Source organism: Bos javanicus, chromosome 5, assembly GCF_032452875.1.
Source record: "Bos javanicus breed banteng chromosome 5, ARS-OSU_banteng_1.0, whole genome shotgun sequence".
Lineage (NCBI taxonomy): Eukaryota > Metazoa > Chordata > Mammalia > Artiodactyla > Bovidae > Bos > Bos javanicus.
In genome coordinates this window covers 81,715,152-81,742,098 of record NC_083872.1, presented here as the reverse complement: position 1 = coordinate 81,742,098, position 26,947 = coordinate 81,715,152, and the positions used below count along the sequence as shown (strand labels likewise).

The 26,947-nt window shown below is 38.0% G+C and overlaps 1 protein-coding gene across 7 annotated transcripts in view; it reads left to right on the top strand.

The window, feature by feature from the left end:
* Positions 1-25,103, top strand: part of CCDC91 (coiled-coil domain containing 91) — a 395,073-nt gene extending 369,970 nt beyond the window's left edge. For 3 of the 7 annotated variants that reach the window (XM_061417532.1, XM_061417523.1, XM_061417535.1), the window contains one exon: positions 23,987-25,103. In XM_061417532.1, coding sequence (XP_061273516.1) covers positions 23,987-24,097 — 111 coding nt within the window. In that variant the 3' untranslated portion in view covers positions 24,098-25,103. Of the gene's footprint in view, positions 1-8,565; positions 9,032-14,706; positions 15,024-23,986 lie in introns of those variants that run through there. The other 4 variants (XM_061417531.1, XM_061417519.1, XM_061417534.1 and 1 more) reach the window with 3 other exon arrangements.
* The last annotated feature ends 1,844 nt before the right edge of the window (positions 25,104-26,947 follow it).

The following is a 26,947-nucleotide window of genomic DNA, read 5'->3' as shown; positions in this document are numbered from 1 at the left end:
TATGAACTAATGAACTCTTGGCAATCCCAGCTTTAATGCCACCTCTGAGGAAGAGTACTTCTGCAGAGGTCTCTAATATCTGCATTAGTGTAGTGGTCTTCCTCCCTAAACAGTGTCCCTATGTTTTCTCATTTCTCTCTCAGCTCACGACATAGGTAATGCTGGACACATGATTCATTTTTATGTAAAGCTCTCTGATCACTGAAAGGTCTACTTTTTGTTAAAAATTGTACTTATATATATATATATACTCAACATAAATTTTAAAATATACTTCAGTGTTTTCTTTGACTAAATGAAGAACTATATAGATTTATCTTTTTAGTAGTTTTAGGTTTATAACAAAATTGAGAGGAAGATACAGAGATTTACCATATACTCTCTGCCCCCAGAGATGCACCGTCTCCCTGTTATCAGCATCCCCCACAGGTTAGTACATTTGTTACAACTGGTGAACATACAGTAACACATCGCAGTCACTCAGAATCCACAGTTTAGACTGGGATTCATTCTTTGTATTGTAAATTTCATAAGTTTTGACAAATACATAATGATATGTGCATGCTAAGTCACTTCAGTCGTGTCCAACTCTTTGTGACCCTATGGACTGTAGCCTACCAGTCTCCTCTGTCTGTGATGATTCTCCAAGCAAGACTACTGAGTTGCCATGCCCTCCTCCAGGGGATCTTCCCGACCCAGGGATCAAACCCGCATCCCTGCATTGTAACATCATACAGGGATCAAACTCATGACTTGCCACCCTGTAACATCATACGGTTTATGTTTACTGTCCTAAAAATCCTCTGTGCTCTGCCTATTCAACACCTCCTACTCCACCCCAACAACCAGTGATCTTTTTACTGTCTGTGGGTTTTTTCTTTAACAAAATGTCATATAATTGGAATCATATGTAACCTCTTCAGATTGGCTTCTCTCTCTTATTATTAGGCATTTACGGCTTCCCAGGTGCCGCTAGTGGTAAAGAATGTTGCCTACCAATGCAAGAGACATGAGAGATGGCAGGTTCGATCCCTGGGTCAGGAAGAGCCCCTGCAGAAGGGAATGGCAAACCACTCCAGTATTCTTGCCTGTAGAACCCCATGGACAGAGGAACTTGGCAGACTACAGTCCATGGGGTTGCAAAGAGTCAGACATGACTGAAGCTACTTAGCACACAGCACAGGCATTTAACTTTCCTCCATGGCTTTTCATGGTTTGATCACTCATTTTTTTTTTTCGTGCCGAATAGTATTTCATTTTCTGGATATACTACAGTTTACCCATTCACCTGTTGGAGGACATCATTCGGTTCAGTTCGGTCGCTCAGTCGTGTCCAACTCTTTGCAACCCCATGAATCGCAGCACGCCAGGCCTCCCTGTGTATCACCAACTCCCGGAGTTCACTCAAACAAATTCAGGTCCGTCAAATCGGTGATGCCATCCAGCCATCTCATCCTCTGTCGTCCCCTTTTCCTCCTGCCCCCAATCCCTCCCAGCATCAGAGTCTTTTCCAATGAGTCAACTCTTTGCATGAGGTGGCCAAAGTACTGGAGTTTCAGCTTTAGCATCATTCCTTCCAAAGAACACCCACGACATCATATTTATTCCCAAATTTGGGCGGTTATGAAGAAAGCTGCTATAAACATTCACATTTAGGTTTTATGTATGAACATAAATTTTCAACTCCTTTGTTAAATACCAGGGAGCACAATTTCTGAACCATATAGTAAAAATACATTTAGTTTTATAAGAAACCACCAAATTGTTTTCCAAAGTGGCTGGACCATTTTGCATTCCCACCAGCAGTGAATGAGAGTTGCTCCATATCCTCGCTAGCATTTAGAGATGTAAATTTTCCAGATTTTGGTCATTCTAATAGGTGTGTAGGGGTATGTCATTTTAATATGTATTTCTCTGAAGGCATATGATGTTGAGCATCTTTTCATATGTATGTTTGCCATCTGTTTATCATTCCATCTTTATTATAAAACAAAGATTTTTACCTTCCTTTCAATCTGTATAGCTTTTATTTTGCTTTCTTGACTTATTGCATTAGAAAGGACTTCTGTTATGATGTTGAAAGGATGGTTAAGAGAGGACATCCTTGCCTTGCACCTGATCTTAGTAGGAAAGCTTTGAATTTATCACCTAAAGTATAATGTTAGCTCAAGGTTTTTTGTGAATAGTGTCTATGAAGTTAAGAAAGTTTCCCTCCTTCCTAGTTCGCTGAGGGATTTTATTGTGTGTGTTAGATTTTGTCAAATCATTGTCTGCATCTATTGATATGATCATGTGGTTTTTCTTATTTAGCTTGTTGATGTGATGATTAATTTTTGAATGTTGAACTAGCCTTGCATACTTGAGATAAAACCTACTTTGTCATTGTATATAATTCTTTTTATCCTTTTTTGGGTTGATTTGCTAGTATTTTATCAAGGATTTTTTCATCTGTGTTCATGAGAGATGTCTTGTTTTCTGTTTATGTCTTTGTTTGGTGTTGGTATTAGAGTCATGTTGGCCACAACATTACTAGAATGTTGGCGTAGAATGAATTAGGAAACATTCTCTCTGCTTCTTTCCTCTGATTCCATATAGCTTTTGACTGCTAGATTTTCATAGAAAAATTAGTAAGACCAACTTCTACTCAGAGCATATGATTTGATTTTTGGTTTAGCATACTTAACATTTAACATATATTTCATATATACGGTTATATTCAGAGTCACTATCTTGGCATTTCCTGAAGACTTTAAACTCCATAGTGTCTTTTACTTACAGAAATCTAGATATACATCAGCAAAACTATCATTTTTCATCCAAGCATAGTGATACCTATATAGTAAATGAGGTGGTAAGTCATTTGGATAGGTCATACCTATGGAATTTCTCTATGATAATAGTCTGCATTTGTTTTACCACACACCATTTAGATTACCTGATCCTGCTATTTCCTTGCATAATGTCATTTGTTTACATCAGAACACAAGAAGAAAGAGTTTCAGTGTATTGGCTGAATTTGTCCGCATTAAAATAAAAAGAGAAAAGTTTCACTGTATTGGCTGCATTGCCGTAATTAATGGCGGCCTCAGAAAGTACACTGTATGGAGAAAGAGCAGATGTCTTGGGACTGTGTGATACTTTATATGATATTTCAGGTGCATCTCAAACGCAGTATGCACTTATGGGTAACTTTTGTAAGAAATAAAATTTCCTCCCACCTTTGTTAATCTTACTTCCTAGTTGTGATGCATTTGTAAAGATGCTTGGGGAAGGTGGATTACACTTAAGACACTTTGCCAGGTTTTCTTCTGAACCTTTCTCCCTTGTCAATATAAATATAAAAATACAAGTATAGGTGAGAAATAAAAATTTTAAATGGGCATTTTTATTAATTGACATGGCTCTTTCTGTAAGAATTCTAGTTTCCAACCATTTGCTTCTTTTGGATGTATAAAAAGCAACTACAGATGATCATTATTATTTATTTGACAAGAAAAGTAAGTGGTTGAAATAGTAACAAGTCATATAATAGCTTTTATACCAGCCTCACAAATATCTCTGGGCTATGAACCATCAATTTATGAAATTTCTACCCAAAACGCCACCAATTCTGATTTGCAAATTCCCTACAGATATTTAAAGAAAGAAATAGAAGATTCTTGGTCTTTTCTTGTTTTGTTTACCATTACTGGATTGTCCCATTTTATTGGAAAGTCTTTTAACTTTAACATAGTAGCATGGCGTAGGTCTACTTTTCATCTTAGTAAGAATAGTATACAAGTAGAAATGTGTGGTTTTGAATCAGATTTCCTGGATTAAAACTGACCTTTGTAATTTATTAGATGTGTAAATTTAGGCAAGTACTTTAACCTCTCTTGCCACATTTTGTTCATCTGTAAAATAGAGATTAAAATAGTTCCTACCTCACATAGGATTATTATGAGAATTTAATTAGTTAGCATGTGTAGTGTTTACATTACTTGGCACATAAAACATTCACTTTTGCTGTTAGCTGCTGGTGCTGTTATTTTATTGTTGAGATGAATCCCTTAACTGTATGGATGAGATCAGATTGTGTCTGGTTCTACTCATTCTGTCTTGATTTTTAAATATTTATTAAATATTTTTTGTTCCAGAAGTGCATAAAATATATGTTTTATATATTTCATGTTGAATGGAAAATGAACACCAAACAATGAGTGTGAAACTGATGGAAAGTCAATATAAATATATATTTATGCCACAATGTCCTGTCTACTTACCAAAGTTAATCTGCAAAATTACTTGGAATTTCCTAGGGACAAAACTATCATATTTTATCCATAAGTTTTAAATTGATTAAGAACTTTGTTTCTTTCCATATATTAACTTGTTTGCCTAGGCAAAATTTCACTGCTTTAATTTAAAATTCATCCCCTTTATTTATTTTTTAACATTTTTAGGTGTTTTCACTCTAAAGTTTGTAGATTAGATACTCTAGCAAAGAACAAGAAAAGAAAAGATACTTGTCAATGCAACTTGGAGGTGTATATGTTCAGGTGATTGGCATAACCTGATTACTATGATTTTGTGTTTTTAACCATGCATATACTCTTAAGCTATTAGAGGACATTATATTCCACTAGTTGTTTTTCAGCCCCCAAATGAAAATTTCTGACTCAGTGGAATTTTCAGTCTCACTTCCAACATTTTGAGCTTACCCTCAAGTACATTTTTGTTTCTGTTTTAGTAGTAGACACACACAGTGTAGTCTTGGTACCCTTGTCGCTGGAACTTATACTTTCCTCCTAGTAACAGAAGCTAGAAATAGCAGCAAGTCAGAGGTGAGTAGTTTAAAGGTACAAAAGCTTAGCAAAGTCATAAAACATTCAGGATCCTTCTGACTTTGTAGGGCTTCCCTGATAGCTCAGTTGGTAAAGAATCCACTTGCAATGCAGGAGACCCTGGTTCGATTCCTTGGGTTGGGAAGATCTGCTGAAGAAGGGATAGGCTACCCACTCCAGTATTCTTGGGCATCCCTTGTGGCTCAGCTGGTAAAGAATCCGCCTGCAATGTGGGAGATCTGGGTTCAGTCCCTGGGTTGGGTAGATCCCCTGGAGAAGGGAAAGGCTACCCACTCCAGTATTCTGGCCTGAAGAATTTCATGCACTGTATATATAGTCCAAGGGGTTGTAAAGAGTCAGACATGACTAAGTGACTTTCACACACACACACTCTCACTCTGACTTTGTACCTTTTAACTCCTTAGCACTGGCTTACATGATTAAGGCTATAAAATGGCAGCTGGAGCTCCAGTAAATACATTTGAGGTAGAGGAAAAGGGAAGGATGCAAGAATCAAAAAGGGAAAAGAAAATCGAGACAGGTGTCTGTCCACTTTTAAGGAGCTCTTCTGGAGATCCTCCCCAATAACTTGCACTAACATCTCTTTAGTTACCCCTTGCAGCCAGCTGGAAGGAAATCTTGGGAATGATACCTTGAGGAAGTTCACATTTTTCCTAGGACTAAAGTGGAATTTTATTGGTAAGAAAGATGAGTGGATGTTGGAGAGAGAACTCTCAAGCTTTGCCGTAATCCCTGACTTCTTGTATCTTCTGTTTGGTAGGTTCCAGTGTTGAGTATTTTCAGCATCTCTTTGAGCAGGTGCTATTGCTATTGCCAGTTTTAGACAATAATATCCAAATTTAGCTTTCTTAATTGAAACCAAACCTCCTTTACTTGTTTACAAGGAGGGAGGTTATGGTTTTTTTACTTTTCTCAAGCCAGCTGGGATTTTAGGGTGTTTTCCTACTTGATTCCTTTAGGTGGATAAATGTGTTTTAAAATGTGCCAGACGTACGGCATCATGTTTTTTCAAGGCTTTAGCAGTCAAGTACACGCTGTAAAATCCTGAATGGAAAAGAAGAGCAGCCCTATTTATTTAAAATAAGAGGAAAAACATCTATTCTCACTGACTTCCATCTGATTAAATGTTTCTTTGTTCCATTGGTTCTATTTTGGATACTGAGGATTTCCTAATGGGAATCAGATATGTGTCGCAGGTGTGGGGTAGCTCACCCTGCGCACGTAGCCCCTTCTATCACTAGTGGAAAAGAAGATAAGCAAGCAAAGATTGTCGAAACCTCAGAGGTACCCCCAAGGTGAGGTCCACCCCACACAGTGCCTTTTTGAGTATTTCCCCTTTCTTTCATTATGGATCTGGAAAGAAGTAATCTATTGTTTTTATATACAGGCACTGAGGTTTACAGATCCTTTAAGGCATATGTGATGTATTTAACATGCCAGTTATTCTTCAGATGCTTCTGTTGCATTTTAAGGGAAACATTTATATGTTAATATAACAGAAAGCTTCCTGAACCTGCTGTTTAGGAAGAAAAGAAAATTACATGTTTTAATAACTGTATATATAGGGCTTTTGGCATCTTGACAAGTTTTTGCACAAGTGTACACAGTGCAAGAAACCCCTAAATATTTATAGCAAAACAGATACTGTGCCAAGGCCCCCGGCCATAACTGAAGTTCTTATCTGAAAAGGCACTGGAGTATTGTGGTTGAGAGAATAGCTTGGTATCATACACACCTGTATTTGAATCCTGTCCCCACCACTCGGGCAAGTCATAACAGTCCTAAGCCTCAATGGCCTCATTCAGTTTCAGTAGAATAAAACTGAGATAATACACAGTAGATAGTTTCCAGTGAAGCCCTGTACTTATGTAATTACCTCCCCTTGAGCCTGGGCTGGATGAAGTGAAGTTGACTTTTAGGAAGATTGTGGCCTCTGGCTTGGGTGTTATCTTGCTCTCTCGGTGTGCTCCTGCTGTGTCTAATTCTCCCTTGGGTTCCTTGCTTTGGGAGAAGTCAGCTGTTATGTTATTAAGCAGCCTTGTGGAGAAGCTCACATGAGCTCTGTTGAAAGTGGATGTTTTGAGGCCTATCATCAACCACTCAGTGAGCTTGGAATCAGCATCTTTCCCAGCTGAACTTTGAGTTGACTGCAGCCCCAGTGACGCCTTGATTGTAACGCCTTGGCAGAGACCATGCATGAGAGGCACTCAGTTAATCTGCACCCAGTTTCCTGACCCACAAAAACAGGGAGATGATTAATATCACAGTTTTTTGTTTTGATTTAAGCCATGATTAGGGTGATTTGTTACACAGTAATCGATAACCAAGGGCTTCCCAGGTGGTTCAGTGGTAAGAATCCACCTGCCAGTGCAGGTGACAGGTTCTATCCCTGAGTTGGGAATATTCTCTGGAGAAGGAAATGGCAACTGACTCTAGTATTCTTGCCTGGGAAATCCCATGGACAGAGGAGCCTGGCTAGCTACAGTCTAGAGTAGCTATAGTCCAGATCGCAGAGTCAGACACTACTTGGTGACTAAACAACAACAAATAGATAACAAATACAACACAGAGGCCAGTTCACCTGTGCATAGCAAGTAGTGATAGTAACACTGTGCTCAGAACAAGAAAAGATTAGACTTGATATGTGTGGAGAGAGCTTGCAATAAAGCCTTTTGGGGAATTTCCTGGCAGTCCAGTGGTTAGGACTATGTGCATTCACTGCCAAGGGCCCGGGTTCATTCCCTGGTCAGCGAACTAAGATCCCACAAGTTGTGCGGTGTGGCCAAAAAAAAGAAGTAGGTTTGTGGACAGTCCTTTGCCTGCTTTTGTAAATTGAAACATAAAAGACAAAATGTATCAGTCATTTGAGAATTTTAAGATAGCACAGGAAGACAAGAACCCCCAGAAGTAGTCATGTAATTCTTCCTCCTATTTGAAAATAAGATGAAATTTAAATTGCCAAAAAATCAAAACAAAAAAAGGATATAGAAAGTAATTTGCAAATATTGTTCCTTAGATTGGCACAAAAGAATTGCTAAAATATTAACTTAAATTGATGAAAATATAAGAGTTTATTTTTGTTGTGCTTGATCAATTTGTTACTTAACAATGTTTGTTCAGGATTTTTGTGTTGTTTAATTTACAAAAGACCAGTGATCTTTGCAATGCTTTTGCACTAACCAAGATTTGAAAATATGTAGAAAAAGGTTGTTCATGGCTTGGGAACATGTAATAAATTGTATTTAACACTTTATGTGGAAATGTCATATTAAAATCGGTTAGTCTGTCTTGCCAGAATCAATCCATTTTTCATTTGAGATAAATTCTTACCATTGAACCCTGGAAAGTAGAATATGGAACTTAATAGGTAAATACAACCTTATGGGTCAGAGCCCTAAGATAGAATTTCTATGCAATTACTACTTTACTATACAATTTCCCACATGGTACTAGTGGTAAAGAACCCACCTGCCAATGCAGGAGACATAAGAGTCCCAGGTTTGATCCCTGGGTCAGGAGGATCTCCTGGAAAAAAAGCCTGGCAACCCATTCCAGTATTCTTGCTTGGAAAATTCCATGGACAGAGGAGCCTGGCAGGTTACAGTCCATAGGGTCGCAAAAACTTGGACACAACTGAAGCAACTTAGGGCACTTAACACATACAATTTTAATTACCTTTACTTTTGTTGTAAAATTTTCCTAAATCTGTGGCTTTTTTCAGATGTTTTGGAAATTGTCTGAATTAGGAGAAAAGCAGTTGTTACCAGAATTATTTTCTTTTCAAGTTTATTAAGCTTCACACATGGAACCTTCTACTAGAAAGTCTAGTGCCTGTTATCAGGAAGCGAAGGTAAAACATTCACTCCCTCCCCCAGTGCATCCTTTTCTGGCCTACTGCTCTTACGCTAACTTACAAGACTGAATAGTGTGCCTGCACATTAAAGTTTGGAATAGATGCTGGTTTATGCTGCCCAGATGATTTAGTGAAGAACAAAAATGAGTGTTCCCATTCCCTGTGGATTCTGTGGTAGTTTGGGATAAAAAGGCAGAACTGCCCAAATATGTAGAGCTATAGATGACTCAAAAAAAGAGAATTTACTTACCCTAAGACATCTTAAAAACAAAAACAAAACAAATCAAAACTCACAGTTCTTTAGTTGTGGCCAATAGGATTTAAGACTCTTTATACCCATTTTTCATTTACTCTTAAAAGAGCATCTGTAATTCATCTTGTGCTTGCTGGCAAGTTACACAACTTCTTTATATGTTGATAGATTTTTACTAAATAGATTATATTTGAAATATACTTGAAAGTTGAAAAGTTTCTCAAAGAGGAAAGGAGATGTGAACTCTGGATTGAGTATTCAATAGACATTAAAGCTCTTTGAATGTTCTGATAAAGATCAGACCGACATTTCAGAAGTTCAGGTCAAAGCACCTGGCACTGCCTTAGATCAAATCACTCTCCTGATCATATTGAAATCTTTTAGAGTCAGAGTCATTCTAAACGTATATTACTGTATCAGTGTTATCCTGAAGTTGGTTCAGAATCTCTTTCAACGTGATTTATAATAACAACATAAAGCTAAATTTTAGCTCAATACTTTGGCCACCTGATGCAAAGAGCTGACTCATTGGAAAAGATCCTGATGCTGGGAAAGACTGAGGGCATGAGGAAAAGGGAGTGACAGAGGATGAGCTGGTTGGATGGCATCACCAACTCAATGGACGTGAGTTTGAGCAAGCTCCAGAAGATGGTGAAGGACAGGGAAGCCTGGTGTGCTGCAGTCCGTTGGGTTGCAAAGAGTCAGACACGACTTAGCAACTGAACAACAACAATAGTTGTGTTCCCAGAGAGGGAGTTTTCTATGTCAACTTCAGGTTTATATACAGGCTATATTTCTTGCAGTCTAATTTATTTATCTGAAAATATAAAGAAAAGATTATTTTATTACTTGTCTAAAATATGTAGATGATTTAAAAAGAGAAACTCTTTATGGTTATAATATCAGTAATAAGACATTTACTATTGAGACTCCATTAATGCTACAATAATATTACAGATAAGTCTAAATTTTCTTAGGCTGAAATGCAGAAATTGAGGATATAGGATATAGGTGGTATTTAAAGCAAAAATGTTTAAATGTCACAATAAAAATAATTATCACTAAAGAGTGAAAATCATCTTCAAGTCTATCAGCCCCTAATGGGATAATTTCATGAAACCAACTAGCCTATTATGAGTGTGCATATTAAGTTTTAAAACTGATACATAATCCACTTCTTTTATGGCTACATTAAAAGACAGGATATTTATATCATTCCCCCCCAAATGATTGTCAGCACCTTTCTGGTCCTAATGTTGGTATTCAAGTCCATTGTCAAAATGTAGTGAGGCCATAGTCGTCTTGATATACAGTTTCTCAAGCAAAGATAAACTCAAGCTAATACGTGTAAATATATTTTGAAGAAGTGTATTTTTTAAGTGTAAGATGACGTATTGTAGTTCAGTCACTAAGTTGTGTCTGACTCTTCAACACCATTGACTACAGCTCACCAGGCTTCCCTGTCTTTGACTATCTCCTGGAGTTTGCTCAGACTCATGTTAATTGTGTTGGTCATGCTATCCAACCATCTCATCCTCTGTTGCCCTCTTCTTCTCCTGCCCTCAGTCTTACCCAGCATCAGGGCCTTTTCCAATGAATCAGCTCTTCACACCAAGTGACCAAAGTATCAGAGCTTCAGCTTCAGCATCAGACTTTCCAATGAATATTCAGGGTTGATTTCCTTTAGTATTGACTGATTTGATCTCCTTGCAGTCCAAGGGACTCTCAAGAGTTGTGCTGTGATTCCCAGCACCAGTTTGAAGGCATCAATTCTTTAGCAATCACCCTTCTTTATGATCCACCTCTCACATCCATATGTGACTACTAGAAAAAACATAGCTTTGACTATATGGACCTTTGTCAGCAAAATGATACTAGGTTTGTGAAACTGGTCTATTAACAATTCAACGGAGAAGGCAATGGCATCCCACTCCAGTACTCTTGCCTGGAAAATCCCATGGACGGAGGAGCCTGGTAGGCTGCAGTCCATGGGGTCGCTAAGAGTCAGACACGACTGAGCGACTTGACTTTCACTTTTCACTTTCATGCATTGGAGGAGGAAATGGCAACCCACTCCAGTGTTCTTGCCTGGAGAATCCCAGGGACGGGGGAGCCTGGTGGGCTGTCATCTCTGGGGTCGCACAGAGTCGGACATGACTGAAGCGACTTAGCAGCAACAATTCAACATGTCAGTTTTCCAAAATTATAAAATGTAGATGTTAGACTAAGCAGCCTCAAAGTTTCTTAACATTAAAATTCCAAGATGACAGGGGACTAAGGGGAAACTGAATCAGTGCAACCTACTCTCTATATACACATTTCGTTTTGAGTCTAGGGGATTTCTCAAGAAAAATGGATTTGTGGGGCATTTTCCAAAGTATGCTTTATACACACACACGATTCCAAGGTCTAAAAGTTTGAGAAACATTAGTTATGCCCTAGCCATATTGGCAGCTCACAATGCTTCTTCTTAGCACTAAGGCTCTGAGAATTCCTATATAAAAGGAACGCTTTTTTATCTTTCATTTCCCCAGTTTTCTCCAGTTCATCATATCTTAGAAATGCCACCACCGTTCTAAGAATCACCTTTTATTTCTCTTTTCCTTTCATCCATGCACTTCCTATCCATCAGTAACTCCAGTTGGTCTTGTCTAAAAATAGGACCAGCTGTTAAGCCTCTACTGCCAGTAGTCTGATTAACTTTATATTTTTTCCCAGGCCAAAAATTCTCTTAATTGGATTTTCTTCTTCCACTCTTGCCCCCTCTACAATCTGTTGTTCCCAGTAATGAGGTGTGATTTTGTTGTTGTTGTTGTTTGACAATGACACATGGCTTCAGTTCAGTTTAGTCGCTCAGTCGTGTCCGACTCTTTGCAACCCCATGAATCGCAGCACACGAGGCCTCCCTGTCCATCACCAACTCCCGGAGTTCACTCAGACTCATGTCCATTGAATCAGTGATGCCATCCAGCCATCTCATCCTCTCTCGTTCCCTTCCTCTCCTGCCCTCAATCCCTCCCATTATCAGAGTCTTTTCCAATGAGTCAACTCTTCGCATCAGGTGGCCAAAGTACTGGAGTTTCAGCTTTAGCATCATTCCTTCCAAAGAAATCCCAGGGCTGATCTCCTTCAGAATGGACTGGTTGGATCTCCTTGCAGTCCAAGGGACTCTCAAGAGTCTTCTCCAACACCACAGTTCAAAAGCAGCAATTCTTCGTTGCTCAGCTTTCTTTACAGTCCAACTCTCACATCCAAACATGTCTACTGGAAAAACCATAGCTTTGATTAGACGAACCTTTGTTGACAAAGTAATGTCTCTGCTTTTCAATATGCTATCTAGGTTGGTCATAACTTTCCTTCCAAGGAGTAATCGTCTTTTAATTTTATGGCTGCAGTCACCATCTGCAGTGATTTTGGAGCCCCAAAAACTAAAGTCTGACACTATGGCTTATGGAATCTCAATTCTCTGATAAGGGATTGAACCAGGGCCGGAGCAGTGAAAGCTCGGAACCAGGGAACTCCCTACAAGTGTGACATTCTTCAAACATAGAGTATGGCCACACTTCTGCTCAAAGCTCTCCAGATTTTTCCCATGCCCTGTTACACCTTCCTGCTCTAATCACTGTCTACTTCTCTGATGCTCTCCTACCCTACCAGGCCCCCCTTGCTCATTGTGCACCTATCTTATACTTATTGCCAGTCTTCACTGAAACCAAGTCTGAACACACATTTTGGACTTTTCTATTGTGTTTTCATCTGCTTTTGACATACTTTCCTGATGTTTTTGTATGATTCCTTTCCTCCCTCACTTGTCTTTTGTTAACATTTTTTTTAATTAATTTATTTATTTGGCTGAGCCAAGCCTTAAGTGTGGCACGAGGGATCTTTTCATTGTATCAGGTGAACTCTTTGTTGCAGCATGTGAGATCTAGTTTCCTGACCAAGGATTGAACCCGTGACCCCTGCATTGGGAGCATAGAGTCTTAGCCACTGGACCACCACTTATTTTAAGTCTCTTAATTACTGCCTTTTCCAAGTGGTATGCTCTAACCATCCCTCCAAAAAGATCTCCTCTCTGCCTCTGTCAAATCCTCTGCTCTTTGCTATGTTTTATAGTGTTGATCTTCACCTGAAGAATATTAATTTGTTGTCTCCTCAACCTAAAATATAAAGTGTACAGTAGCAGAGAATAGTCTTCTTTACCACTGTTCTCTAGTGCCTGAAGCAGTGCTTGGCACATAGTAGGTACAGAATAAATATTGAATAAATGAGTGAATGAAAAACTATATGACTACTCCTAAGCTCCACTAAACTCAAGTGTCACTTCCTTCCTTGGTGTCACTAAACAGTCTGTCTTTGTTCCTGCTCATCTGCTTTCCTAGATTTTTTGTCCACATCTTGTTTCTCTTTAAGAAAACACTCTTGATATTCTCTTTCAGTCTCTTCAAATCCTCCTCAACCTCTATGAAGCTGTCTCTGCTACACTCTCCCACCATGATCTCTCCCCAGTTCTGACCTTCCACTGGACTCATCTTTACCTAATTGTCATCACTTAGTTGTTCTTTAATGGTTGTGTGTGACTCTTCAAAAACATTATAAACTTAAGGACAAGGCCACTATTTGTATACTTTTGGGGGGTTCAGGGTAATAATGCACAAATAATAGCAGTCTTAACTTTTTTATTTATTAGCTGATTGACCAATTAATTAATGGATTAGCTCGATCTCAAGCGTGTATATAAATGAAACAACAGCTTGAAGGTGTGTGTGTATGATGTGTGAGTGTATGTGGTGGATGTATATTAAGTCAAAAAAAGAGAGGCATTCATATCCAACTAACATTGTTAAAAGGGTAGCATTGTAATAAAAACTGAAGAACTGTTTCATTTATCAGAAGGTAAACAGTCCTTCTTACTGGATATGATGTTATCAACTGGAAAACCTGCCTGAGTAATTACAGTTCCAGATCATCATACTTGATCTTTCTTCAGTGCCTATGAAAGAGCTTGTTAGTGACTGTGAAAACAGAATCCATTCAACAAATTACTAAACATAAAAACATATGTTTATGAGTAATTTTCTATCAGTAGATTTGCTGAATATTGCTTTTTAAAAGCATAAGTTTAAAATATGCAGGAGGGAAGGTAACTTTAAGTTACCTTAAGTTGGAAAAGTAACTTTGATAAAAGTAGACCTGTTTTCACGTCTTATGATTTATCTTGTTGTTGGTGAAACCCCAGAAAATACTGAAATCACAATTAATACTCTGTATTTTAAAATTCATATATATTAATTATATACATTCATATATTTTGTATATATATATTCAAAAACAAGTATCAGATTTTCTAGGATGTAAACAGTGTTCTTAACAGTCCCATTAAAATAAGCTATGTTGTTTTTAACCAAATTTGAATTTTGCTCTTTTGACCAGAATAAGTTGACCATGTATCCTATTATGCTTTGGTGATAGGAAATAAAAGCTAAAGTCTAGAGTTGTTTTGTTTGTCTTTTTCTTTTGCTATGGCATGAAATACTAATAACAAGTGAATCTAATATAGGGAGTTATTGAAAAATCATGTCTTTTTACCCCCTAACCTTAATATTAACTTTTAACAAGCCGTATGTATGCTTCTAAATGGGTTTCAGCAGTATGCTAGCAAACTGAAGAGATGACAAAGGGAAGAAAAGATTTTTAAAGTCTCACTGTCCATTTCAGATATCTCAGAATTTCCAGGGTTTTTTTTTTTTTTTCAGGTATCCGAAAGAGCTGAACAATAGCTGAAGCAGCAGTAAATAGAAGGGAAAAGAGTACAGTTAAAGCTACAATATTATAAGGAGATTGTAAGCCCCAGAGCCAAATATGTTTGCCACCACTACTCTGGACATAATATTGTCAGCATGAAGTCACAGAACACAGATCTTTGATTCACTTTGAGATGAAAGTCGCAAAAACAGAACTAAGCCTCACTCTTCAACGGGGCAAAAATAACTCAATATTTTGCCAAAATTCTCCTTGTTTCAATAAAGGATAATAAGGTCATGCCTAATAAAATAGAAACTGTTGAAATTCAGGAATTTTCAGTTTGATGTACTTGTTTTAGAGAAAGGAATTGTCCCTGAACTATAAGAGAAAGACCTCAAGTATCCCTCCCATGGACATGGTCTTAAGTACCAAACACAGAAAGCACCGCCAAATTGGAATCTTAGATTTGAGATGACCCAATTCATCTTCTTCCTCAGAGTATCTTTGTTACCTTGTTTGCTCCTTAAAGAGCTGAACTCTTATTAATTGAATGGCTTCTTGCCTTCAGACAGTTCTGTGGAGACTCAGGAAGGATGTGAAGTTCAGCTACCTAAACCCAAAGTTAGTACATCAGTCATTTTACGGTGACGACTTCCAGGGTGACTTTCAACACAGGCAAGAGAAAGGAGTGCTTGGAGTCTCTCAAACATTTTTGTCCTTGTGCATATCCCTGCTTTTTACAAAATTACAGGATATCCATTCTGATGCATAATCTAGAGGATTGTTACAGTCGTAGGTTGATTGCTAGTTTGTGCAATTATGAGTTTATGCTGTATGGTCTCAAAAGGAGAAATTTCTCCTCTTACCTAACATTCATAGATTCTAAGATATTAAATCAGTTTTGCTTTTAATAGAACTCCTGATGTTTTGGGGACATGGGGGGCTTATAAAAGATTTTGAATTTATTAAATCTAACATTATATGTAATGAACCATAGTAATAAAAGCCACCTTCAAAATAAATCTACGTATTTCATTCTGACCCTTCCTTCTGAATACAAGTGTCAGCAGTTTTGGTTGCGTAAGTTACTTGTCCTGAAATGTTGACAACTCCATGAAGCCAAGGAGATCAAGAAGCAAAGAGCTCCCAACCTCCAGCAGCAGCAACATTCACAGCCGCCTGTGCTAAACTGTCTCTGATTATGACCCGGAGAAGATTACGGGATCCCCATTCATCCCAAGAGACAAACCACCTTCACAAATTGTTTAAAGCCAAACCATTTCAAAGAAAGTATCAGGAGAACACAAAAGACTACCGTCATGAATGAGGATCCAGTAATCAGCCTGTGTAAACCCCTCTAAGAATCTTAATATCTGATTCAGCATATAAAACAAATGGAGACACTAAAATGAGTGAATTAGAAGTCACCAGTGGATCATCAAAAAAGCAAGAGAGTTCCAGAAGAACATCTACTTCTGCTTTATCGACTATGCCAAAACCTTTGACTGTGTGGATCACAATAAATTGTGTTAAATTCTGAAAGAGATGGGAATACCAGACCACCTGACCTGCCTCTTGAGAAACCTGTATGCAGGTCAGGAAGCAACAGTTAGAACTGGACATGGAACAATAGACTGGTTCCAAATAGGAAAAGGAGTACATCAAGGCTGTATATCGTCACCCTGCTTATTTAACTTAGATGCAGAGTATATCATGAGAAACGCTGGGCTGAGGAAGCACAAGCTGGAATCAAGATTGCCGGGAGAAATATCAATAACCTTAGATATGCAGTTGCTATGCTATGCTATGCTAAGTCACTTCAGTCGTGTCCAACTCTGTGCAACCCCATAGATGGCAGCCCACCAGGCTCCCCCATCCCTGGGATTCTCCAGGCAAGAATACTGGAGTGGGTTGCCATTTCCTTGTCCAGTGCATGAAAGTGAAAAGTGAAAGTGAAGTCGCTCTGTTGTGCCTGACTCTTAGCGACCCCATGGACTGCAGCCTACCAGGCTCCTCCATCCATGGGATTTTCCAGGCAAGAGTACTGGAGTGGGGTGCTATTGCCTTCTCTGATATGCAGATGACACCACCCTTATGGCAGAAAGTAAGGAAGAACTAAAGAGCCTCTTGATGAAAATGAAAGAGGAGAGTCAAAAAGTTGGCTTAAAGCTCAACATTCAGAAAACTAAGAACATGACATCTGGTCCCATCACTTCATGACCAATAAATGGAGAAACAGTGGAAACAGTGTCAGACTTTACACTTTTGGGCTCCAAAATCACTCCAGATGATGATTGTAGGCATGAAATTAAAAGACGCTTACTCCTTGGAAGGAAAGGTATGACAACATAGACAGCATATTAAAAAGCAGAGACATTTCTTTGTCAACAAAGGTCTGACTAGTCAAGGCTATGGTTTTTCCATTAGTCATGTATGGATGTGAGAGTTGGACTATAAAGAAGGCTGAGCGCTGAAGAATTAATGCTTTTGAACTGTGGTGTTGGAGAAGACTCTTGAGAGTCCCTTGGACAGCAAGGAGATCCAACCAGTCCATTCTATAATTAATTTTATTTTATTTTTAAACTTTACATAATTGTATTAGTTTTGCCAAATATCAAAATGAATCCACCACAGGTATACATGTGTTCCCCATCCTGAACCCTCCTCCCTCCTCCCTCCCCATACCATCCCTCTGGGTCGTCCCAGTGCACCAGCCCCAAGCATCCAGTATCGTGCATTGAACCTGGACTGGCATCTCGTTTCATACATGATATTTTACATGTTTCAATGCCATTCTCCCAAATCTTCCCACCCTCTCCCTCTCCCACAGAGTCCATAAGACTGTTCTATACATCAGTGTCTCTTTTGCTGTCTCGCATACAGGGTTATCATTACCATCTTTCTAAATTCCATATATATGCGTTAGTATACTGTATTGGTGTTTTCCCTTCTGGCTTACTTCACTCTGTATAATAGGCTCCAGTTTCATCCACCTCATTAGAACTGATTCAAATGTATTCTTTTTAATGGCTGAGTAATACTCCATTGTGTATATGTACCATAGCTTTCTTATCCATTCATCTGCTGATGGACATCTAGGTTGCTTCCATGTCCTGGCTATTATAAACAGTGCTGCGATGAACATTGGGGTACACGTGTCTCTTTCCCTTCTGGTTTCCTCAGTGTGTATGCCCAGCAGTGGGATTGCTGGATCATAAGGCAGTTCTATTTCCAGTTTTTTAAGGAATCTCCACACTGTTCTCCACAGTGGCTGTACCAGTCTGCATTCCCACCAACAGTGTAAGAGGGTTCCCTTTTCTCCACACCCTCTCCAGCATTTATTATTTGTAGACTTTTGGATCGCAGCCATTCTGACTCAACCAGTCCATTCTAAAGGAGATCAGTCCTGGGTGTTCATTGGAAGGACTGATGCTGAAGCTGAAACTCCAATACTTTGGCCACCTGATGCGAAGAGATAACTCATTTGAAAAGACTGTGATGCTAGGAAAGATTGAGGGTGCGAGGAAAAGGGGACAACAGAGGATAAGATGGTTGGATGGCATCACCAACTCTTTGGACACGGGTTTGGGTAGACTCTGGGAGTTGGTGATGGACAAGGAGGCCTGGCATGCTGTGGTTCATGGGGTCACAGAGTCAGACACAACTGAGCGACTGAACTGAACTGAACTGAAGTAATTTATATTCTTCTAAAGTATTAGATGGTATGGTTGGTTGAATGGTAGGTATATGTGATATGCTGAAATTTATTTACACAGTTGTAGTATTTAAAAGAGCATATTTCCATGGGCTTCCCCAATGGTAAGGAAAGTGAAAGTCTTAGTTTCAGTCATGTCTGACCTTGTGAACCTATGGACTGTAGCCCACCAGGCTCTTCCGTCCATGAAATTTTCAAGGCAAGAATACAGAGTGGGTTGCCATTCCTTTCTGCAGGGGATCTTCCTGACCCAGGAATTGAACCCAGGTCCCATGCATGGCAGGCAGATTCTTTACCATCTGTGCAACCAAGAAGTCCATGAGTCGTAAAGACTCTGCCTGCAATGCAGGAGATATGGGAGACTTGTGTTCAATCCTTGGGGCAGGAAAATACCCTGGAGGAGGGCATGGGAACACACTCCAGTATTCTTGCCTGGAGAATCCCATGGACAGAGGAGCCTTTAGGGCTATAACAGTTCATGGGGTCACAAAGAGTCTCACCATACTTAAGTGACATATTTACATAGGAATAGGGTGAACTGTCTGTGGAAGCAGAATAGGGAGGCTGAAGAAAGATTCAGGCATATATGGAAACCTGATTTACGATAGAAGTAGCATTGCAGATGACATGTTTTTTGGCTCAAGCAATTTCTATAAGATATTGTAGCATACAGAGGTCTGTGTGATAGGTGTTCACTACAGCATTTTGCTAGTATAAAAGCGAAAGATTAGGAACAATCCAAATGTCTGTCGATAGTATAATTTTTAAATAAGTAATAAAATAATTCATTATATTAAATTATAAATAGAAAATAGAAAATTATACAGTGGTTTAGACAAAACAGGGAAAAACCAGTGCTTTTGTACACTACATCTGGGACTAATAGGTGGCTCAGACGGTAAAGAATCCGCCTGCACTGCGGGAGACCTGGGTTCAATCCCTGGGTTAGGAACATTCCCTGGAGAAGGGAATGGCTACCAACTCCAGTATTCTGGTCCCAAAGAGTCAGACACAACTGAGGAACTCTCACTGTCACTTGCTCTGGAAAGCAATTTGGTAATAACTATCACAATTTAAAATATGCAGATCCTATCAAACAACCTGATTAAAAATGGGTGGAAGAACTGAATAAACTTTTTTTTCAAAGGAAATGCAGACAGCAGACAAACACAGGAAAAGATGATCAACATCACTAATCATCTGGGAAATGCAAATCAAAACCATGATGAGATACCACCTCACACCTGCCAGAATGACTATCATTGAAAAGAATAGAAATTACAAATATTGGTGAGGATGTGGAGAAAACTGAACTCTCATATGCTGTTGGTGGGAATGTAAATTGGTGCAGCCACTGGTGAAAACAATATGGAGATTTCTCAAAAAACTAAAAATGGAACCACCATATCACCCAGCAATTCCACTCCTGGGTATATAGTTAAAAACAAAAATACTAATTTGAAAAGATACATGTACCCAAATGTTCATTCCAGCATTATTTATAGTAGCCAAAGTATAGAAGCAACCTCAATGTCCAACAGATGAATAGTAAAGACGATGTATATATAGACACACACAATGGAATATTGCTCAGCAATAAAAAAAGAATGAAATTTTGCCATCTGCAGCAGCATGGATGGACTTGGCATATTAAGTGAAGTAAGTCAGAAAGAGAAAGACAAATACTATATGGTATTTGTGAAATCTATTTCACTATATGTGAAATCTAAAAAGTACAACAAACTTGTGAATAAAACAAAAAAGATGCAGACTCACATATATAACACACTACTGGTTACCTCTGGGGAGAGGGAAGGGAAAAGAGGCAACATAGGGGTAGAAGAAAAAAACGGGGTTATTATGAGATTATATGAAATCATCCTTGTAAAACTTTTGAAAATTACAAAGCATTACAGAATTTAAAGAATCTTCCATTCAGTAAAAAATAAATAATTTTTTAAAAGGACAGGATATGAATGGATGAACAGAGGTGACTGGCTAGGTGTCTAATCAGAACACTGGCATTCCCTATGAAGAATCCTGCTGGCTACTCTGGATTGTGGAACAATGAAAACAGCAACTGCACTGACAGTAGGAAAAAAATGAATTATAAGTACTTTGGCATCTAAGAGAGAAGTGTGTGTCGGATCACCATTGGCTGTAATATTTTTGGTCAGTTACCTAGAAGTATCAGCAACATGTGAACTGTGAACTTCTAGATGTTCAAGCTGGTTTTAGAAAAGGCAGAAGAACCAGAGATCAAATTGCCAACATCCTCTGGATCATTGAAAAAGCAAGAGAGTTCCAGAAAAACATCTATTTCTGCTTTATTGACTATGCCAAATCCTTTGACTGTGCGGATCACAATAAACTGTGGAAAATTCTTCAAGAGATGGGAATACCAGACCACCTGACCTGCCTCTTGAGAAACCTGTATGCAGGTCAGGAAGCAACAGTTAGAACTGGACATGGAACAACAGACTGGTTCCAAATAGGAAAAGGAGTACGTCAAGGCTGTGTATTGTCACCCTGCTTATTTAACTTAGATGCAGAGTACATCATGAGAAACCACTGGGCTGGAAGAAGCACAAGCTGGAATCAAGATTGCGGGGAGAAATATCAATAACCTCAGATATGCAGATGACACCACCCTTATGGTAGAAAGTGAAGAGAAATTAAAGAGCCTCTTGATGAAAGTGAAAGAGGAGAGTGAAAAAGTTGGCTTAAATCTCAACATTCCGAAAACTAAGATCATGGCATCCAGTCCCATCACTTCATTGGAAATAGATGAGGAAACAGTGGAAACAGTGGCTGACTTTATTTGTCTGGGCTCCAAAATCACTGCAGATGGTGACTGCAGCCATGAAATTAAAAGACGCTTGCTCCTTGGAAGGAAAGTTATGACCAACCTAGACAGCATATTCAAAAGCAGAGACATTACTTTGTCAACAAAGGTCCGTCTAGTCAAGGCTACGGTTTTTCCAGTAGTCATGTATGGATGTGAGAGTTGGACTGTAAAGAAAGCTGAGCACTGAAGAATTGATGCTTTTGAACTGTGGTGTTGGAGAAGACTCTTGAGAGTCCCTTGGACGGCAAGGAGATCCAACAAGTCCATCCTAAAGGAGATCAGTCCTGGGTATTCATGGAGGTACTGATGTTGAAGCTGAAACTCCAATACTTTGGCCACCTCGTGTGGAGAGCTGACTCATTTGAAAAGACCCTGACGCTGGGAAAGAATGAGGGCAGGAGGAGAAGGGGACGACAGAGGATGAGATGGCTGGATGGCATCACTGACTCAATGGACATGGGTTTGGGTGGACTCTGGGAGTTGGTGATGGACAGGGAGGCCTGCGTACTGCGGTTCATGAGGTCGCAAAGAGTCGGACACGACTGAGCGACTGAACTGAACTGATCAGAAGTATTACACTTTTCTCTATTAATGAGATTTTTTTGTTAATTGTGTTTATTTTTCACACATTTACTGACTCCCTTGTATATTGTATCTCTTGTTTTTTTTGTCTTGCTCCTCTCATAGCCTGTTCTTCACACAGTGCCCATGTGAACATACTAACATGTTCAACCACAATTATATGATATTATATCGTATATCATCACATTATTTTGCATCTAAAAATAAACTATCCAAATCTTACAATGTAGAAAATCCATATATTAGAATCCCTTTATAAACCTTTGAACATCTGAAGGGAATGCACCCAGGTTGAAATTTCTTTTTTGCTGCAAAATAAGGCAAAATTGAAATAAACTTACATGTCTATCAGTGGGAGAGTTGCTAAATAAATCATGGAATACAGTCAAGCAATTTCTTTAAAAAAAAGATAGGAAAAATTTCCAGTAATGGCAGTGGAACAAAGTGATTATGTAAACCCTCCTATGGTTAACATTTACAGCCTCTGGACCAAATATTTTTTAAAACCCATCTTCAAGTGCTTGGAAACATCCAAAGTAGGTAGAAACCACTAGGAATATACTAGACCTGGGTGTTGGTATACCCTTCTCTGCTATTTGAATTTAGACCAAGTGCAAAATAATTTTTTAAAACTTCCAATACAATATTGTAAAGTTAAAAAAAAAAACTTCAAATAGTTAACTTTCAGTATGCTTTATGTGTATTAAAATGAAACTTTAAAAATTTCAAATGTCTACTACATAGCTTTTTAGATTATTAGGCATGTTTTTACTTTTAGAATTAAAAGTATACCTATCATTTCCTAGTAGATTGTTTTGCTCTATTTGGGTTAAGTATTTAATGATTCATTCAATCTCAGAAAATATTTATGGGTTGTCTAACATGTGACCAAACCTTCTTCTAATGCTGGTACAATAGTCATCAAGACAGAGAAGCTCTCTGCTCACTTGGGGTTTACCTTGTAAAGAACTGTCTTACTTAATAGAAACTTGTAAGCATAAAGTATATATTTATCTAAAGTTATCATTTGAGAGAAGAACGAAAAAAAAAAAAAAATGAGGAAAAGGATAAGCAAGAATCCTGTTTCTGTATATACATTAAAATCCCTAATATTAGAGGGAGTCTTAGTAGTTTTCAATCTTTTTACATGAGGATTTTGATAAATATACTGTATTCTTTTTGATTAATTTTTAGGATATATCAACATTTTAATCTTCCATTTTTTTCAGTCATTTTAAAAATTAGTGGATTATAGATGTGTAATTTACTAGAGAATTTTTGTTTGGATTTGTCCTTTATGTTGAGAGAGCTTGTGGAGGAATATGTCAACTTTTACATAAATATGACAGGTGTGTATTGTGAAATGGAATTTATTTGGCTTTCTTTTGCGTTCATCCATTCTTCTATAACCTGTAGGTAATATGTTGGTTATTTTTATACCATGAACAATTTTTTAAGGCAGGAGAATTAGAAACTTTTTCTGATGTAGTTAATAATCCTTAACATCATGAAAGTTTTTATATGATTTTTATTACTAAACCTCTATGATTTTGTTCATTGCATTTATTATTAATACACTAAAATTATCCTAATAAAAAAATCTCTGACTCAGCAGATAGACCAAGTCAAATTTAAGTTTCAACAGTATCAAATATTCCTTAAAATACCCCTTTCCCAGGAACGTTCTCTTAATTTTAGGATATTGTGTATGTCCTCACTTATTTCTTGTCCCAGGTAAACTTAGGCCTGGTGTAATTATGCTGTTTTTCCCTACTATGTTTTTCTGTTGTTTTTTGCATCTGTTATGTTTTATGATATTTGTGGATGTCTTGTCTGTATATTCATTAAGAAATGATATTTTAAATACTATTTTATATTTTCTGAAATCACTCTGATCAAGTTTACGGTATTTTCCAGTAGCTGAATATCAACATCAATTATAAAATTGTAACAATTGTCATTTCATCTTAGATGATAGACTAAAAATAGTGACTGCACTATATCTGAGTTTAAAGCACTGTTTGATTTTCTGAATCAGCATCTGAAAAGTTTTGTCTAGTGGGCTTCAGTGGCATACTATTCTTTATCCCTCAACTAAGTATATTCTTTTTTCTTTCTCTCTCTTTCTTTAAAAAAATATCAACAGCTTGACCAAGTCATCCGCCAAAGAAGCCTGTCCAGTTTGGAACTGTTCCTGTCCTGTGCTCAGAAACAGTTAAGTGCTTTAATAGCTACAGAACCAGTTGACATTGAATAAAGAAAACGTGACAAGCTAACCCACACTGGCAATGGATAAATCATTAGACCTCTAAAATACATGCTCTGAATTATAAAGATGTTTTTGTTTTCTTTCCAAACCTTGGAAAATCGGTTTCCACTTCAAGGATAAACTAAAACAATATTTAGAAGAACAAGAGATCTAATTTATTTTCTTTTATTTTCTCCTTTATGTTTAATGTTATTTTATTAGTAGCAATAGTAGCAGCAGCATACAGTATGATGTGCCCTCAAAACCATTGAAAATTACCAAATTTAATTAAATAAACTTTACAGCTTCTGGCGGCCGGTCACACTGTATTTGGCAAAAATAGTAAATATCTTTACTTAGCATTTCACAGTGACTCCAGATGAGATTCTAGAATGTCATCATACATTTATTTGATTTTGAGGATATAAATAGCATGGTTTTCAATGTCACCTTTTTATCTGTGTAACTTCGCTATAAAGCATGGATATGCCAGAGAATCATTCTGATATTACCAACCTCTTCTATAGTGGGATCCACATATTGTCATTGGTAGCAATTAAAAACACTGAAGATTATTAAATTAATTCAACTTTGATCTTATGTACCACCTAAAAGAATATATATGTATAATATGCTTATCTCCTATTTCTGTTCTTCACAGTCACTATGAATCAATAAAATCTTTTTTCTTAAAAATCACACCATGAACTTAATCTCTAGAAAGAGAATATAACTCAGGGAATGTATATTCCCTCTTATATATAAATATAATGGAATCAGGTTCAAATATGAGATGTGAAATCGTTTCCCAGTACTTCAGGATGTACTTAATTCATGAGCAGTGTGCTTCAGTGCAAAATCATGAGGTTTTTGTTTTCTCTTTTGACATCAAAACTAAAATATCATTGAAAATGTTTGCAAACATTTTTGTTTTGTTTCCTGAAATGCTCCTACTTTCATTGGCTTTGTACTTTTCTGGGATTTCTTGGTGTAATAAAGAGAGCTTCAAATATTATTTGGTTATTGTTGTTTTTAATACTTTAAAGTTTTTTCTTTAATTTTTTTTCTAAGTCTAACTTCTACATCTATGGATGATGATGTTTTTACCTTATACCTACACACCAAGAATCTTTAACAAGGGCTTATTTTACCAAGGGCTTCCCTGGTGGCTCAATAATACTTACCAAGGGCTTCTCTTGGCTCAGATGGTAAAGAATCCACCTACAATGTGGGAGACCTGGGTTTGATCCCTGGGTTGGGAAGATCCCCCGGAGGAGGGCATGGCAACCCAACCCAGTATTCTTGCCTGGAGAATCCCAGTAGACAGAGGAGCCTGGAGGACTGCAGTACATGGGGATGCCAACGGTCGGACAGTACTGAGTGACTTTTACTTCACTTCAAGAATCTTTAAATTGTTCATGACTATTTAGTTGTTTTATCTTACAAATTTAAATAAGAAACTAAGGCAAGCAGGCCACTGATTTGAAATGAAGCACAGTTAAAAAGGGGAGAAAGGGCTTTTAATCTAAAAACAAGTCAATAAAACAATGTTATGGTCATGTTTAAAATCAGTTTACTCTGTCATCAAATTTAAAAGGATAGGATATTTTATGAGTTACTCAGATACGAGTTCAATGAAAATGAAGCATAGAAGGTCGTTGAAACTAAGATCCAGAGATAGAGGGTGTAGCAAGAGAATATAATCATCTCCACCTCTCTTTCTATCCCAACCAGCACAGAATGATTTTTTTGTTCTTCCATTTGGAGTTCTAGTTTTGCTCTTGATGTAGACTAATTATTGTCTGAAGTAATTTGGAACAAATTGATACTGATCAGTCTCTGAATATTTTCAGAACACGCACCATGCACAATAATAAATTCTTAGATTGCTGCAATATTTTTATCCCATGAAGTTGTCCTTAAAGATAACTGAGAATAATCATCTGGACATAGTTCTATTTAATACATTTATCCTTCCAAACTGAATTAGCTAATAATCTGTTTCAGTGATATTCAATTACAGGTTTCCACATTTAGAACTGTATTCTCTTTTTGTTCTGGTTATCAGAAGGGCATAAACCATGTCAGGTAGCATTCACTAAGAGAATTAGACTTAAACATTTAAATCTAATGCTTACAGTTTAATTTCTCACAATTTAAGCATTGTGCTGTTGTTAGGGGAAGCACACTGACTGAAACCGCCCACCCTGGCCAGGCACCAGAGTAACCATTTGCATGAGTTGTTTTGACAGGAGGTCCTGGTAAGGAACATGGAACTAATAAACCATCAACCAGAAGAGCTTGGGAAAGGTCAAAAGGAGACACCACATGTCAGACCACCTCCCAGAATCCTTCTCCCTGGCATCCATGTAGACTGAACAAGGCATGCACCATCAGGGAGGACTCTGAGTCAGAATGACTGGCTGAAGACAACCCAGAAACTAATCCCATCACCACAAAGCACAAGACTGCTATGTGGCGGAGCAGTTCTCCTACGTTCCCTTACCCTACTGCTCTCCGCCCGGGCCCCCAGTAAAATTGGGGATTTTATTCCCAACGAAATCTCTTGCTTTTATATATGTCAGCACATATATCTCCCCAGAAAATTCATTTCTGAGTGTTAGACAAGAGCCCAGTTTCAGGCCCTTGAAGGGGGTCCCCCTCCCTGCAACACTGTGACCAAAGATAAGAGATTCTCCCTGATACGTGAGCTGAAAGTCTCAAAGTAGTCAAATGTTTTGTATCTAAAACTCTCCCCTCCTATTATATAATTTCCTAACCACTTTTTGTAGCATTTCCTACCTTTATGTCTAGGTGAATAAAGCACCATCTTGAAAGACTATGGGTAAGAGAGTAATT